This window comes from Pygocentrus nattereri, chromosome 11, assembly GCF_015220715.1.
Source record: "Pygocentrus nattereri isolate fPygNat1 chromosome 11, fPygNat1.pri, whole genome shotgun sequence".
Taxonomy (NCBI): Eukaryota; Metazoa; Chordata; class Actinopteri; order Characiformes; family Serrasalmidae; genus Pygocentrus; species Pygocentrus nattereri.
In genome coordinates this window covers 38,905,538-38,923,484 of record NC_051221.1, presented here as the reverse complement: position 1 = coordinate 38,923,484, position 17,947 = coordinate 38,905,538, and the positions used below count along the sequence as shown (strand labels likewise).

The 17,947-nt window shown below is 44.2% G+C and overlaps 1 protein-coding gene across 2 annotated transcripts in view; it reads left to right on the top strand.

Moving 5' to 3' along the window:
- The first annotated feature begins 356 nt into the window (after positions 1-356).
- The window catches only part of ptpn12 (protein tyrosine phosphatase non-receptor type 12), a 70,663-nt gene continuing 53,072 nt past the window's right edge, over positions 357-17,947 (top strand). For both annotated transcript variants that reach the window (XM_017706423.2, XM_017706422.2), the window contains exon 1: positions 357-786. In XM_017706423.2, coding sequence (XP_017561912.1) covers positions 688-786 — 99 coding nt within the window. In that variant the 5' untranslated portion in view covers positions 357-687. The remainder of the gene's footprint in view (positions 787-17,947) is intronic.

Here is a 17,947-nt window from a genome sequence, read left to right as displayed (position 1 = left end):
GAGCCGGGAGACGTTAAATAGACATACATTTCTGTTTCTCGATCATCCACACGTCACCCTAACGGCAGGCAGACCCGAGCTAAACAAGGGTGGACTCTACATGGGAGGGGCTTACGGGCTTCAACCAATGAGAAACTTACCGAGCTGACCACGTGATTGGCAGCCTGCTCTTTTACGCTAGTGACTAGAAGCGTTAGCGTGTATTTGATTGACACTCAGTCTGTCCAATCCGACGTGCGCTACCGTCTGCCAGTGTCCAATCAGAGCGCGCCGATCCCACTGGGGGTGGTAACGTGTCCTAGCGGCTTTGGGGCGGTCCAGCCAGTTTTGTTTCAGAGTTTAGTTGTTAATGTGGCAGTGTGGAGACAGGGAGGGGCGAACCGGTGTTTGTTTTTATTACCATTATTATTAATAAAAGAAGAATAAAAACAAGTAATAATATTAACTGCCTGTGCGTTAAAAGAGGAGATAATTTTATATCTCTAGACTGGATTACCTGTTTTTTTTTTTTCTTCCTTCATCGGAGAGCAAAGAGGAGCATGGAGCGATAAAAGATGTTGGAATAATTGACAGAGGGGATTTCTTTCTTTAAAAGATATTTATTTAATTTATTTTTGTATATCCTTTTGTATTCGGATTAATTAACTAGCCGTGGGGAGCAGCGTTATTCAGGGACTGGCTGTGAGGATGGACCAGGCGAGTATCCTGAGGAAGTTCATTCAGGGGGTTCACGCCATGCGAGCAGGGGACCAGAGAGGAGAGGACAACTTCGGCAGCGACTTCATGGTGAGGAGGAGCAGCAGGAGAGGAGCAGAGACAAACACATGCACCCGCACACACATACCTCCTGCTCTCCCTGTCCAGTAACATTCCTCCGGGTTGAGTCTGCTTGCGGTGGTGCTCCCCGTTTTCTTTCAGACCCCCCCTCTACTCCCTAGCGATATAGATAAAGCGCAGTCCCGCAGCTCCCTGTGCCGACTGGACTCCGGCGGGCTTGGGCTTGGGCTTCGGCCGTGGCCGCGGCCTAATCCCGCTTCCACAAAAGCTGAAGCTCATTTTTATGACGAAGCTCAAACCAGCTTCTTGTTCGCATTTCCCCGTTCCACCTTAAATGGCGCCGCGGTTACTGTTGGAACGCCTCAGGCGTCACAATGTCACAGCCGCACCATTTAAGGTGGAACGGGGAAATTCGAATCAGACGGCGGCTTCAGTCTCGCGTTTTTACTCCTCTGTAACGGTACCGCTCTTGGCGGTTTACGGGCTGGGAGGTGTGGAAACCTCGACGTTGTCTTTTCTTTCCTGTCCCCACGGTTAGCCGCCGCAACTCAATGTGGTCCGAGAGCCCGGTTGCTACATGAGTGTGCCGTTGGGTCACATCCCCCCCTTCTTAGTATCGCGAAGACACCAACGACGATGTTTAAACGAGCCCACGACCACCCCCCGGCATGTTTATGAGAAGTGTAGCCAGACAGAACCGAGCTGGGTTCGGTTAGCTGACGCTAAGCGATGCGTTCTGCCACTTTCTGGGCGTTCAGGGCGGGTCAGCTGGGCAAATATTGTCAACATTGTTCCTACGTGAAGTTACACAGGTCTGAACTGTTAGATTTCCTTTCGTATGAGACGCGCTGTCGAGTTTAACCACGCCAAAAAATAAGAACGTCTCCGTGTCGGAGTAACGTTTGGACAGAGCTAGGTGAGCGTTAGCCCGCTGCAGCTAACTAACGTCTTTTGTCCACCCAGCGACGTTAAAGCGGCGGCGTGCGGTTTGTTTTGGTTTCGCCTCCAGCTTTAAAGCTCGGAAAAAGAAACCGGCTGTTGGACTTTCGAGCTCGGGTCCACGTTAACGGGTTAAAGGGGTGCTTTCTGTGAGTCCGGCGTGGTGGTGGTGGTGGGAGGGAGCTCCGCGGATATTGCGCAAGGAGCAGGGCCCTTTCAGCACAGAGAGAGCGGGGAAGAGGAGGGCTTCACCCTCAGCCCACCGAGAGCACTCAGAAAAGCTCGAATAAACCGAAGTGCAGCTCTTCTGGGCTCTCGGGCACGAAAACGGTGTCAAAAACGGGGTTAACCTAAACCAGAAAGCCATGGTTTGACGCCTGGGCAAGTCGGAGCTAGAGAAGCAGTGGTGTTGATTTCTTAAACGCCTCCTGGGATCCGCAGTGTGACCACAGCAGACTGTGGTCCACGACCCTCTCGAGTTTGGTCAAAAGATTAGGAGCAAATAAATGAGAGGCTCACAACAAAGGCGTACCTGAATGTACTTGTGATATACCACTGTTTTGGTAAAACATGAACTATAACACGCCCTTTAGCAATGCATATTTATGTGAAGACACATTGAGGCTGCCCCAAGACCTAGAGACCTCCTGATGGAGCAAGCAGGGTCAGGGATCCAGCACTGACATCGTTTGAGTTTTGCATGCGTGTATTTACTCGCTGTGTGGTCTGATGTGATAAGGATGCTTGTGTTGCTGCGTCTGGATGTTAATGGTGGTATGTTAGGCCTGCTTTTTCCTCAGTGAGAAGTCGGCGTGAGGGGAAAGAAGGCCAATGATGAACCTGACCCCAGCTGCGCTGTGGGCGAAACCTGGATTTGCTGTGACTTCCTGTAGGCTGCTGTTGCACATAGTGGTTGGTTAGTGTAGTGGGTAACACCTCTGCCTTCTGTGCTGTAGAATGGGGTTCAATCCCCACCTGGGCAAACACCCTACACTACACCAATAAGAGTCCTTGGGCAAGACTCCCAACACCACCTTCGCCTACCTGTGTAAAATGACCAAACCGTAAGTCGCTCTTAAATGTAAATATGGTTTGTTGCCTTCCTGTCTCTATAAGACTTCCCCAAATAAGTTAATTTCCACAGTTTTCCAGAAATAGACAATACAGCTGCTTTGGAATTGGACAGCGCTCTGCAGTGCTTTGGAGTGCGGGTGGTCATGGCAACGTTGCGTGACGGGAGCATCATTTGATCGCGGTGGTGCTTGCTTACGGTAGTTTGAATGGCATGTACTGTTAAGCGGGAGATGGACGATATGGCCAAAGTAGTGGCACATGTAGAAAAAAAACACATTCGTTTTTTTTATTTATCGTTTCACTAAATCCGATTGAGCGGGTTTATGTTCCCTGTTTAATGCAGAATGTGTTCTTTGTGAACTGACGGCATCTGTGATAAACCCAGCAAAGCATACCTGATCACCATAGCGATAAGTATCGTCACATCGTCCGCCGCTGCTCCTAGGAGGACACGCTGTTGGTCTGCAGGAAGGAACTGATTCAGCTTACTCGGTCGATTGTGTCTGAGCATTCTCGCTCCTTCTGCAGCAGTTCCTCCCCGGGTCCTCCAGCCATGCTCACGATGGCTGTGATGGTGAGAGCCCTACAGTGCTGGTGTTGCACTACGTGAGTGTAAAAGGTGTCCGTCTCTGTACGGAGTGATCTTATAGACTGCCTCTGGCTTACAGAGTAGTGTCACCCTCTTTATGCGTTTAGCACTTTTCCCAGTTCTCCTGAATACTTCAGGGGTGAGACAGCTTTGATGAACAGGCAGTTGGACAATGGCAGTGCTGGGGTGTGACAACCGCCTGGCTTTGTCATGTTGTCATCTCCGGTTTGTTAGAACATTGATTCAGCCGCAGGGTGTGAATGGCCCTTGGCTTTGAAGTGGTGACATTAGATCTTGAGAGCAGAGGTCAGAGTAAAACCCTCCTCCTGGAACTGCAATATTGCATTGTATGTAATGTTTTAGAGATTCATACGTATTTCTTCTTGTTTTTTTTTCCCTTCCAATGTGTGGATGTTGGTTTTGTGCGGGCATTGTGTGTAAGACACAGAGCCAGAGGCCAGAGTTCACACACACACACACACACACACACACACACACACTTGCGCCTGCTGAGGGAGATGTGATGGGGGAGGGGTGGAGTGGAGTCGTGCCTGCATCTGGTGTGTTCAGTGCAAGAAATTAGATTTCCCCCGCTACCATACTTGCTTTCACAGTGACCAAGCCTTTAAATGGCTCTGATGGAGGCTGAAGCCTGGTGGTTTGTTAGAGAAACTCTGTATTTCTGCTTTTTTTGTGGCTGTAACACATGTAGGACTGTCAGGAGTCACGACGGTGGAATTCAACACTAGTGTCTAAGCAGGGCTGTAGCGACACCGAATTAAAAAATTAGATTTTAAATGATACGGCGGCGTCTCGGTGCCACGCCTTTTTCAGTACAGCACATTAAGAAGCTGATTTAGAGATGCACATTTTTGAAAAAGTTATTTTGACTGTTGGGATAGTGTAGTGGGTAACACCTCTGCCTTCTACACTGTAGACTGGGGTTCAATCCCCCACCTGGGTAAACACCCTACACTATACCAATAAGAGTCCTTGGGCAAGACTCCTAACACCACCTTGGCCTGCCTGTGTAACAATGATCAAATTGTAAGTCGCTCTGGATAAGAGCGTCAGCCAAATGCCGTAAATGTACCAGACTGTTAGTCAGTGATGAGTCGTTTAACAACAACACCTAAAATTAAGGACGTGGCCTGTTAAAACGTCACGCTGCGTTTTGTGTAAACGAGGCTTTAGGCTTCATTGATCGAAAAAAAACTGCAGCCTAGTGTAGCAGCTATAACAGTAACGCGGTTTATCCTACTTACTAACGTTCACCACATATTATTAGCCCAAGTTAATGAACGTGTCCCTGCTGTCGGAAGAAAACCTTCTATCTCCAAAATGAAAAGTTTAGAGGAGAAGGAAAAAACTACTTTTAATGTAAGTCAGTGGAACCACTGACTGTGATTGGTATTTTGAAAGATGCTCACATACCCAGTGACTCCTTGTCGTCTCTCTCTCCGAGTCTCTCGCGACCACTTCATCAGGAGATTGCTTACAGCGCGGTCGTATTCAGTTGATCTTTACTTTTTTGAGTGTTTTTTGCGTTTCTTTGCGATTTTGACCCTCTGCAATGGCTTCCAAGCGTGCTTCTTCATCCAACGCTGGTACTGAAGCTAAACACAAACGAAAAATGATGACGATTGCTGAGAAGATTAGGAATTACTCTATTAAAGAAACTGGTAGGATATCACATGAAGTTCCAGCTGAAAAACATTATAGAATGACTGTTTAATGCAAAGGGTGGGTTGTTAACAGTACAGGGAGGGTTTTAAAAGTCCAAATACTTGTTAAATACATTAAAAAATATCTTTCCTCTACTTTGCGGAAATTCGTTTTTCGCGGGTGGTCTTGGAACGCATCCCCCGCGGAAAACGAGGGATCACTGTACTGAAAACTTACAAAAATAGAGATATGATGTTTCCTACAGCAGCGATATATTCGCTGACTTGGTCCATATGCATAGTTTAAACAAAAGTCAACATAAAGTTGATAGCTTATAGCTTGGGGCAGTCGTGGGCTGGAGGTTAGGGAGCCGGCCCTGTGACCGGAAGGTCGCCGGTTCGATCCCCAGTGCCGACAGTCCATGACTGAGGTGTCCTTGAGCAAGACACCTAACCCCCAACTGCTCCCCGGGCACCGTGGATAGGGCTGCCCACCGCTCCGGGCAAGTGTGCTCACTGCCCCCTAGTGTGTGTGTGTGGTGTTTCACTTCATGGATGGGTTAAATGCAGAGGTGGAATTTCCCCATTTGTGGGATTAAAAAAGTATCACTTACCTTAAGGCTATACCACCAATTCAAACAGGAGTTATTTTATCAGAAATTAAATAAACTTTTTAACCAAAAGCATTGGTCAGACGTTTTCTTCTGTCTGTTAAGTTATTCGCACAATCATTAGCATCCCAAGCCTGAATCTGTGCTATGTATGTTAGCTCTTGTACACATTTTCAGTTGTTATTTTATTTTATTTTATTATTTATTTTATTTCTGAGGCCCAAATTCAGTTCCTTTGCTCTAAAAATGTACCACACGTTTGGTTCAGATATATAATAATTCAGGTTCTTCCAATAAAACCACTGTATTACACATTAACAATGTAAACCCCAAAAATCACGACACTTTGAATTGATGATTTCTAAAAAGCTCAGTTTTTTTAGCCATGGGTGCGTGCATTTATTTCCACAAAAGGTGATGCATAAGAGAGCTTCAGCAGTGACCTGTGTACTGTTTCATATCTGACGCTTTGATACGTGTTGAAATAATTACACCCCTAATACTAATTGTAGTGTCACAATGCAGTGGTGATGAAATGACCCTCGACAAGTTTAAACACCGAAAATATTAAAATCATCACAGCTTAATCAACATCCCAGACGTCCTTAGTTGCCATGGTCAGGGCATCTGCAAGGAGACTCACAAGGTTCGCTGAGCGTAGAAAACCAGGGCAATGCACTGTTGTCTAATTTCCAAACATCACAAGCTCTGGACTAATGGCTGGAATGCGCTTTCATTTCTGGGAATAGTGGCGTGGAATCTGGCTGCTTACTGTAAACACTTACAACAGGAAAATTTCAATGTGATAACACCACGCCTGTCTCAATATCCATCATGTGCTGAGCTGGAAACACCCTGTCTGCTCTTCTGAGGCAGCAGTTTGTGCCAGCTCGGTTGAGAATCGGGGCTAAAAAGGCCAGGACCTGGCTGCCGTACTGGCCTGGTACTGGCTGAGTTCAGAACAGAGCTAAAGCTGCTTAAGATGGCAAGATCTGGGCCACTGTATGAGACCAGTGTGAGTGCCAACTGCCACCACAGATATGGCTCCCTGATAGGCCCTCTCTCTGCCATTTTGAGCGGATCAACTGCAAAACAGCAGTTGTGTAACTTCAGAATGTTAATATTACGCAAGTGCCACAAAATGCTGCGCGTTTGCGTAGGACCGAGACCACGTAGACAGAAACATTACACATGCAAGTTTGCGAAACATGACACGGGTCCATCTCTATTTAGAGACTAAATAAAGACCGACCCGCGTCCGTATCGCCTTCTAATTCCACGCATGAGCGTGAAGCAGCTTCTGTAGTTCCGTCAAAAACGGGGCTGAACGTTGTTTCGCGTCCAAAAGTCCGTTTTCTCATTTGTACGTTTTCATATCGCTCTTATATCTACAACCATCAGCCATTGCTAGTACCACGCCAGCTGCTGGTGTCTGAAGTTCAGGCCCTGAGACCATCGCATCGAGTGACGCAGCTGACCAGGCAGTGCGGGAGGAACTGCGTGGCTGGTGGTCTGATTTCCACATCGTTCCTTTCATATCACTTTCTGATGTCTTCTGCCTCAAAACCAAATTGGACTACATCAGAATCAGACTGCAGCTCGCTACACAGTGGGAGAGCGTTTTCCCCTCTTGGCGTGTCTGAAAACTGCCCATCAGCTAAGTGGCATAACGTTTTGCATAATTTCCGCTGTCTGTTTGCTGTGTTATCTGTACTTATTTGTTTTTTAAGATTAAAGGACCCATTAGTCCCAAAACGGGGACTAATAATAGAATAGAATAGAATTCAACTTTATTGTCATTGCGTATGTCGCAGGTACAAAGCAACGAAATCCAGTTTGCCTCCATCCAGAAGTGCTTAGCAGAAATATAAATGTGTGTGTTACAATGTACAGTAAGTACAGTATATACAGGTTAAAATATGAGGGGGTATGAACATGAAGGGGGTTATACAGGTTATAAACAAGAATGTACAGATTATAAATCTGAAGGGGGAAATTATAAAGTACTGTGAATAAATATGAGGGGTTATAAAGAACTATGAACAGGTTATAAATATGAAGGGGGATAAGTATGTACTTATGAACAGGTAGAGTATTTACACAGTATATACAGTAATGGGCAGTATATACAACAGATGTAAGTGGTGTTGAGTGGTGTTTAAGTCTGTGTGTTAGGGTACAGTCCATTGTTATTTGTTTAGTAATGGGACTATTGCATACCAATATAAGGATAGACAAAACAGATGCTTTAGGAAGAACTTCAACCAATATGCTGGGTAAACCAGTGTTGCCCTCTATAATGAAAGGCATGTTGCAATCACAATACTGGGCGGTATATTCGCAATAATAGTAATTTGTCTGTGTTGCACAGGACGTTGCAGAATTACAGCAGCAATAACAGAGCTGTACACTTTATATGTACGTATTATAAGGAGCAATAACATTTAGAAGGGTTACAGCACACAGAAAAGACTATGGGTTTAAAGATGTGTGCTTGACTGTTTACATGTGACAACATGAAACAGGCATTAGTGATTTAGGATGATTATTCATATGCGTGAGTACTGTATGTATTGAGAAATGAGGAGTAACAGAATAACACTGGGTTTTATTCAAGAAATATAACAGTGACTGCAGCATAGAGGTCAGCTGGGCCTCCCTGGGTGTAAATGTCTGCATTAACAGTAGTTTCCATATAGCTACACACAAGCCTTTTTCGTTCCTCCTCTCTCTCCGTCCTTTTAATGCGTTCTTGCTCTGTGTAGCCTCTTTCTCACTTTCGTTCTTTCTCATTACTTCTTCTCTACCGACCACCTATCCTAGGTACTGCTCTCTCCTCTGGTGCCCCGTCCCTCAGCTGTCTCAGTGGTATTGCTGGAGGCTAGGCAATAATCAGCTTGTGAGGATGGAGCTTTCCCTGCATGTGGGGCTGATCCGCTGTGTCTGGGAGTTGTCTAGACCGCCCTACGTCTGGCTACAATGCCAGATAAAGCCAACTTGCAAACTTTCGGCACACTGTGGGATCTGAACAATATATCATTCTAACAGTAGTTGGTGGCTCACACTGATTGTATTTATTAGGGGGGTGCATTCCAACTAATTTGCTATATGAGTGTCCTTAAGCATCCATAAGCATTAATTGATTAATGAAGCATGAATCAATTAATGAAGCGGTTAACTGATGGATAACAAAAATGCAGAGTTGTGGGCCCAACAGATAACAGCACTGGTGTTGTGCCAAAAATAACAGCACATGGTTTATTCCTGCGAGTTGGTTGGGGGAAAGGTAGATTGTCATGTTATATGAATAATAGAGGGTGTCTCAGATGAGCTAATGAACTAAAACCGCAGCTAACTGGTACAGTGCTGGATGATAATGAGGTCTTTTCACAGGTATTTTCTCACGAGTGCGTGGTGTGCCAGCATGTTAGTTTGTCAAATGTCTTTTCACTTGTGGAAAAGTGGACGCACATCAGCTAAAGTTAGCCCATCTCTGCCTTCTCAGTCACACACTCGCATTAAAGCGCTCATATTACAGAGTAAAATATCAGTAATATACACTCATCGGCCACCTTATTAGGTACTAGTAAAAGGTTGGACCCCCTTTTGCCTTCAGAACTGTCTTAATTCTTCGTGACAGACTTTCAACAAGGTGTTGGAAACGTTCCTCAGAGATTTTGGTTGGTTATCTGAGTTCCTGTTGCCTTTCTGCCCATTCTCCTCTGACCTCTCACATCAACAAGGCATTTTCGTCCACACAACTGACCGCTCACTGGATGTTTCCTCTTTTTCGGACCGTTCTCTGTAAACCCTAGAGATGGTTCTGCGTGAAAATCCCAGATCAGCAGTTTCTGAAATACTCAGACCAGCCTGGCACCAACATCCACGCCACGTTCAAAGTCACTGAAATCCCCTTTCTTCCCCGTTCTGATGCTCGGTCTGCACTTCAGCAAGTTGTCTTGACCACCTCTACATGCCTCAATGCATTGAGCTGCTGCCGTGTGATTGGCTGATTAGCTGTTTGTGTTAACAAGCAATTGTACCTAATTACGGTTAAGTTGGTGCAATGAAAGATGTTGACTGCACAGGTGAATGTAGGAAAACATCATTAAACTCACACTCCCCACTGTCTGGCCTGCAGCACTCATCCATGCCATCCTTTTTCACTGTCTCTCAAACACACCCACTCACGAAATACAGACAGGACAAGGACACTCACCCCAAAAACATCCAGCCAGTCGATTAGCCCTTAAGCGCTCTATTAACCTCTCTCTCAACTCAGCAGCAGAAAAGCACCAGATAAGCAGTAAGAGAAGTCAATCAAAGCTGCCTGCTGCTGCGGTGTGTTATAGTGTATTAGAACAGGAACACAGAAAGAAGTCCTTGTTGACTTTCATGACTTTCCAAATTGCTTTGTGGATAAAGCAGGAGCAGAGTCAACATGAACTTTTCTTCCATCATGCAAAGTATATTTGACTGAAACATCAGGGAGGGTCTCTGGGCTAGCTAAGCACTCGGTGACGGGTGGGGGCGATTAGAGTGACAGGTGAGACATTCTGTATTGGGTAATATTTTACCCACGAGTGCACGGTGATGTAATCAAACCCAGACATTTCAGGGCAGGTAAAAGTCACTTCACTTCAATCAGAAGTGACATGAAAACAATCTGGCCTTTTAAAAGTTGATGTGATATGACGAACTGTGCTTAATATGACTGTGACATGAACTAACATGACAAAACAAGCTTCATGTTGACTTTAAACAGGCTCCAATAGTCTTGGTTCAACAGGGCTTTACCAACTGATACCGTATGGGTCAACCGTAAACTGTCAAACGTGAAACACTCCATAGTATGTGCCTAACATGTGCTCATACTAAAGGTGGGATCTGGGCGCTTTGTGCTCGTGTTTACCAGCTCAGCTTCTGTAATTATTACGTGTCTGCTCAGTTTACCATCTGAAATGTCGTTATTGGAATACTCAAATGAATCGGGCATTTCTTACGTTTCATCACAAAAAGATGGAGAAAATTTTAACAGGACTGTGGCAAGTTTACCGATATTACTGATATACACTCACCGGTACAGTTCAGTTGCTTGTTAACACAAATAGCTAATCAGTCAATCACACGGCAGCAGCTCACTGCATTTAGGCATGTAGAGGTGGTCAAGACGACTTGCTGAAGTGCAGGCCGAGCATCAGAACGGGGAAGAAAGGGGATTTAAGGGGCTTTGAACGTGGCGTGGTTGTTGGAGCCAGACGGGCTGGTCTGAGTATTTCAGAAGCTGCTGATCTGCTGGGATTTTCACGCTCAACCATCTCTAGGGTTTACAGAGAACGGTCCGAAAAAGAGGAAACATCCAGTGAGCGGTCAGTTGTGTGGACGAAAATGCCTTGTTGATGTGAGAGGTCAGAGGAGAACGGACAGACTGGTTCCAGATGATAGAAAGGCAACAGGAACTCAAATAACCAACCAGAATCTCTGAGGAACGTTTCCAACACCTTGTTGAAAGTCTGCCACGAAGAATTAAAACAGTTCTGAAGGTGAAAGGGGGTCCAGCCTTTTACTCGCAAGGTGTACCTAATAAAGCGGTCAGTGAGTGTATATAGTTATGCTTTTATTTATTTATTTTTTTATTGTATACTTAAACATTCAACTGGAACACACCTGTCAGTAATTATACCACCACATATGCTCTTTTTATAAGAAAACCTTTCACATCTCTCATTATGCTTGAGGATGATATGACATGTCGTTTAACAGGTCTGTGCTGTGACATGACCTGTTCTTCTTTCAAGCTCCCAGAAACGAAATTTAGCCATACAAATCACACTCTTTGGGCTATACTGTTTTCACAGAAATACTAATTGCCCTGCAGCAGTACTTTGATTGTGATGATTAATTTTTGATTCAAAGTGATTTAGTACATTTCTCTCAGCAGAAACAGTGGTTGTTTATCACATTGCGTGATCACCTGGGCATATTCACCTTAGGAATGTGTGTCCTGACCAGTTTGTTCAAATGCTTGTGCGAGTTAGTGGACGGTTATTCAGTTAATCACAGGGAAAGGAGAAAAAAAAACCCAACAAAAAAAAGGGACAAGATTTTGGCAGGGCAATATAAATAATGTCGTAGTAAGCTTTTCTAGGCATATCATGGATATTGACAATACTTAAATGTTGAACAGCTGCATGTTTCATTCCAAAGAGTGCATCATTAGGCCAGTTTCTTTGGAAGTGTTGAATACTCCTTCATAATTTGACAGTAAATGCGGCACGGCTGGGGCTTTTTTTTGTCTATTCTATATTATCGAAAAGGAAAATATTGTGATGGGTGTCGTGCATCATGAAAACATGTTGAGGGAACATGGTATTGTACATTTGCGATATTTCAGTGGTGCAGAAATGGTCCTGAAAGCATGTTTTGTTATTCAAAAAATGCTGATGGAGATTAGTGGGTTTTCTTGGTGGATGAGTAGCAGAGGCTTCCCCTTCAGATGAGTTCATGAGACCTAACAACACAGCCAGAGTTTTGGATACCGTACTTATTGTGTTCTACACTAGGTATTTTCTGCAGGGTGGATCGTCTACGACCATGTATTTCCGTATTTCACAGTAGCTGATATCTAGCTAATATCAGCTATTAAGCATACTTAATGATAGAGCAATAAGGTATTCTTGGCAACACGGTCACGTTAAGGTACTTACGTTTACGGCATTTGGCTGACGCTCTTATCCAGAGCGACTTACAACTTGATTATTTTACACAGGTAGGCCAAGGAGGTGTTAGGAGTCTTGCCCAAGGACTCTTATTGGTATAGTGTAGGGTGCTGCCCTGGTGGGGGACTGAACCCCAGTCTACAGTGTAGAAGGCAGAGGTGTTAACCACTACACTATCCCAACCACCATGTTTCACATAGTTGTAATATGCCTACTTATTCAGAAATAAGAACAAAACTCACAATTTACAGTCCTGTAAAAGCTTAAAGCTACAGCTTCACGAAACTGTTAGTCTGAGTGGTCGGTTTGTTTTCTCCGTCTTCCCCCGACGGGAAGTGATGTTCCTGCGCTTATTCCTAGTTCACAGCGTGTGCGGCAGGAACGTCTTGCTCGGGTTCCGTCTCTGAAGTCAATGCGTTGACTTTGTCTTTCACATTTAGTGTGTTTAACGGAGGCGCCCTACTTTCCCCCTCTGGCTTTGTTCTCTCTTTTTAATAAGCTATTTCTCTCTCCCTCCCGACACCTCGTCAGCTCTGCTATTATGTTCCTCCTTCCCTTCTGTGTCAGCATGAAAGCGTTCACATTTATCCTTCTACAAACTCAAATATTGTGTCTGCTCTTGGACACACTCAGTCAGTCATGTTCAGAAACACAACAAACTGTTCAACTCTCCGTGAACTGGAGTTTAATCCCAAAAGAAGTGTTTTGTGTGTTTCTGCAGAACATTATTTTTGCCATACAGACAGTTTGTGTGTGTGTGTGTGTGTGTGTGTGTGTGTGGGTTGGGGGGGGCTCTGTGTATAAGTTTGTGGAGCTTTAAAGGGATCAAAGCTGACCCAGTAAATCTTGAACATTCCCAGAACCAGCCTGTGCACTGTTCACAGCACAGGAAACGATGCCGTAATGTGCTTGGCATGTGTTGGGCTACTGGGGGCTCTGTACTTTGAATAAGTGCTTAAGAATGAATGTGGTCATCCTTAAGTAGGGGTGGGCAAAAACACTTGAAGACATTTTCACAATACATAATACGTATCATGATGCATTTTCTGGCGTTTGATACGTTGGAACCAACAAAATACTGTCATGCTACATTACAAAACCTCTCAAAAACTGGTGGTATGAAGGTTTTGAGTGGAGGTATTAAGGGAATGTGATTGTAATCAGTCAAGAATGGAGTTGGCACGTTTTTTTTTTTTTTTTTTAGCTGATCTATGTTTTAATATTATGAACTAAATAATGTGACTCAGGTAGTTTGCATAATAAGAGTGAGTTACTTTTTACTTTTGATTTGGCACTCTTTTGGTCTGATATTAGATATCCAGAGGTGGACGAAGAACACAAATCATGTCCTTGAGTTAAAGTCGAGACCCCCAAGGTAAAATATTACTCCAGTAAAAGTAGAAGTTCCTCCCTTTAGACCTCCACTTGAGTAAAAGTACTAAAGTATTTACCTTCAAATGTACTTAAGTATAAAGTAAAAGTACTAAAAGAGTAATTCTGGCTCTGATGTCCTGTTATCATTTTTATAAACAGACTGGCTTCATGAACTCATTTCAGGTGAAAGTCCTCCAGCGTCTCTCTTGGTAAACCAGTCTTTTAATAGAACGTCATTAATTAGTGACGCTGACGTCTATTAAAATGATCAGAAGCACAAAACACTGAAGGTAAACAGTTTCCATCAGGGAGAACCGAGTGGCTCTGAAATCACTTTTTACACACAAGCAAAGTTTCAGTTTCAGATTTATTTACAACTTAGTTCCAAGTTTAAGTTGAATAAAAACTGGCTTTAAACTCAGGATCACAGATGAGCTCCTTTACTATGTTGATCTGTAGGCGTCTGTTCATAAACATAAACCAGCCCAAACTCATTTACTATAAAATGAAATGGTGTTTGTAGAAATTCAGAAAAAAGCCGCGTCAGTCTCGACTGCATATGTGGACATATTTCTATATTGTGCTCTATTTACACAAAGTTAGGTTAGTTCATCATTTAGGTGACGGATGTGCTCCCAAAGTTTGATGCTGCTGCGCTGACGTTGAACCGTGTGCTGCACTGGGTCGGTATGACCAACAGGTCAAAACCAGCTCAGAACAAAGTGACCGCTGGGCCCTGATTGGTGCTCTGGCTTTCCGTTTCTTTTGTTTTGACATGTTACGTTTTTATACACACAGAAACCAAAAGGAACGACAGATTTCTCAAAATGTAGGAGGAAAAAGTCGGATATTAGACTCTGAAATGTAGTGGAGTGAAAGGAAAAAGTCGCCCAGAATGGAAACAATTAAGTAAAGTACAGATACACGAAAAAAACTACTTAAGTACAGTAACAAATTACATTTACTCAGTTACTCTCCACCACTGTAGATATCCATATATAACTTTCAAAATGTTGATGATATGATGGTGTGTGTATATAAATGTTATGGTAATGATACAATATAACCATATTGCACACCCTTGCTTCTTTACTATATTTAATCAGACATCCTGATGAACAGTTTAGGTATGTATTTAATCATTTCTGTGGACGTGGTTTAGTTACGTCGTGCTAACTCAAGTGCAGCAGATTAAGAAAAATTGCTGACCGAGAAACACTTTAAAGCTCAATATTCACACAGCGCTTGTTTTGATATTCTCACACTTGCTTGTTCATTAATATCTGCCCCACGTTGCTTTGCTGTCCATATTTGTCAAAAACAGTATTTTCTTCTTTCCCATCAACAGCCAGTCATTAGCATGACCTCTGTCCAGCAAACGAGACATGAGCCTCTGGCATTACTCTAATTGTGCGGCATCTTTCAGTCGGACCAATCAGCATGACGGCGAGAAATGTCAAACGTCCAAATGCATGGTGTGGAAGAAGAAGCCATAATGATGGTGGAGCTGAAGACTGATGATGCCATGTGCTAATGGGCAATTAGTTTACTGAAGAAAAAGCCAGACTGTACTGACTGCCCTTAGGAGTTTGTAAGATTCAGAGTGATGCGCGTTAGGCTGTGAGTTTTCTGGAGTGCGTGCACAACCCCTTTAATCTCTGCTGGGTTGTGGGAATGCCTGATACTGCCCTGAGCTCAGCCATCAGCCGAAACCTCAGTCAGGCCCGTCCGCGTTGTAGCAGAGCCAACCTTGAGAGTGGTGACAGGAGTCGGAGGCGGTTTGTGTTGTCAGTGTTGTTGAAACCTTCCAGATTCTCAGAAGTTTTACTGATCATTTTAAGCGTTCAAGTGAACTAAAGTACTAATTGGGCATGGACAGTTTTACATGGGGAGGTGGGGTAATGTCATTTTTACCAGCACTTCTCCGTGATTTCAGTCCCATACGGATTTGCCATGACAGTCGTTTTTACCTTATGTAAAGCGATCAGTGGAAATAATCTCAAGTCATAATAATCCTTTGCAAATAGACGTAGGAGGATGGGTTCCCCTTCTGAGTCTTGGTTTCTCTCAAGGCTTCTTCATCTTTTAGGGAGTTTTTCCTTGCCACTGTCGCCACTGGCTTGCTCTTGGGGGCTCGGACCCGGATATTCTTTTCTTTTCTTTTCTTTTCTTTCTGTAATACTGATTGTTCTGTACAGCTGCTTTGTGACAACACCTGTTGTAAAAAGCGCTATATAAATAAATTTTGCTTGCTTGCTTGTCAGTGTATGATGTGTGGTCTGGAGACTGTGGCTCTGTCTACAAGACAGGAGGCTGAGCTGGAGGAGGCGGAGATGATGCTGAGATTTTCGTTGGGAGATACCAGGATGGACAAGATTAGAAATGAGCAGATCAGAGGGACAGTGAAGGTGGAGAAGTTTGGAGATAAAGCCAGAGAGGCCAGGTTGAGATGGTTTGGACATGTGTTGAGGAGGAATAGTGGATATATTGGGCAAAGAATGTTGGAGATGGAGCTGCCGGGTAGAAGGAGAAGAGGTAGACCTCAGAGAAGGTTTATGGATGTAGTGAAGGTGGACATGGAGATGGTTGGTGTGAAAGTAGAGGAGGCAGTGGATAGGGCAAGATGGAGGCAGATGATCCGCTGTGGCGACCCCTAAAGGGAGCAGCCGAAAGAAGAAGAAGATTGCTTGCTTGTCAGGAATAATGATATTATGTTCCGTGGAAAAGGAGTTTAGGTATGAAGGCACTCGAAGAAGCATTTATTTGTGTTCTCTGTGGCTAAAATGCATCCAAGTGACTTGGATCATTAAAACAACGGCACAAAAAAAAGTTTAATTTTGTGCAATATTGTTGGCTTCACAGACATCCTGTGGCATCACCCCAGCTACCTGTGGAAAACTAGTCCCAACTAACTTTTCATCTGGAATTTTTGATTAGTTACTGTGGTAAAAAGCTTCCCACTTCCCTTCAAACATGCCTGGCTTCGTTGTCTTTGCTTAAGCATGCTTGCAGAGAAAGAAGATTTGGTAGTGTGAAGAATGAGAAATTCTGTTCCCAGCATACAAACGTCTTGGATGGTGGTGCTGTACAGGAGCTTTTGGGGCACTCCAGATAACATGAATAAGGGATTGACCCCATTTTGGTGGCTAACTTTTGAAGATCATCTTTTCCGGTAGCCCTCCAGCAGCGCTTAAGCGCGAACAGGTTTTCTTATCACGTTAGAGCCGCGCAAGCTGGACTGGATTAGTCAGAGCAGAATGTGGATCATAGATAAGCTGACGAGCCGATACATGTGACCAGACTCGTTCTCGTGAGGAACCTGACAGTGACACAGCAGAAGAATACGACGACATGAAACCGAAGCCTTTCTGTTGCAGACGTGTCAAAGTGAACCCTCGTGCTCGGCCTCAGCCTGTGATCACTATAAAACAAGTTAGAATTTCTAGAACACACAGGACAAAGTAACCGTGAAATAAAAAGCAGTAACAGTGAGGAAAGTCGGTGGAAATGTATTTAATCAAATAAATGCAAACGGAGACCAACAGAAAGGCGAAGAAGAGAAGAACGCACTAGATGATTTGTCTGTGTAAACACGATGGTGTGGATTGGTCAGGGATTGTGAATATAGGCAGTTGGTTATGAAGTTGGCCTGTGAATAAACACTGAGAACTCCCAGCTATGGACGTTACGGAGATGTGCTGCGCAGAAGGCTTGTCGTAAGTTTCCAAGCGAGTTTTGGTTGGTTCTCTTTCTGGAGAGGGGTTGAAGGCCCCATGACTCTCACATCCTGTGTTTGCTCTAAAAAAATCCCCCGCCGAGAAAATGAGTGCACACATTCATCCCTCCTTCCTTCTGTCCTGTGCTCAAAGCTTCCAATCAGAGTCAGTCACTCTGCTTCCTTTCTGACCATGACTTGGCAGCTCTCTGTGTGTGTGTGTGTGTGTGTGTGTGTGTGTTATTTTTTCCTACCCCCCCCTGTTTTAATAATTTAAACGATGTGGGCAACACCTCAGAAACTCACCCTTATATATTGCTTTCGTAGTAGTTATTAAATATGAAGTCTAAATATTAATAACGGTTGTGATTTGATTACCAGGTGATGCCCCAACCATCTGTGGCTGGGAGTCCAAGAGAGCTGGCTGGGTGGGCAGGATCACTCAGAGCTGTACTGCTTGAGCTGTCCAGTGACGTTGCATCACT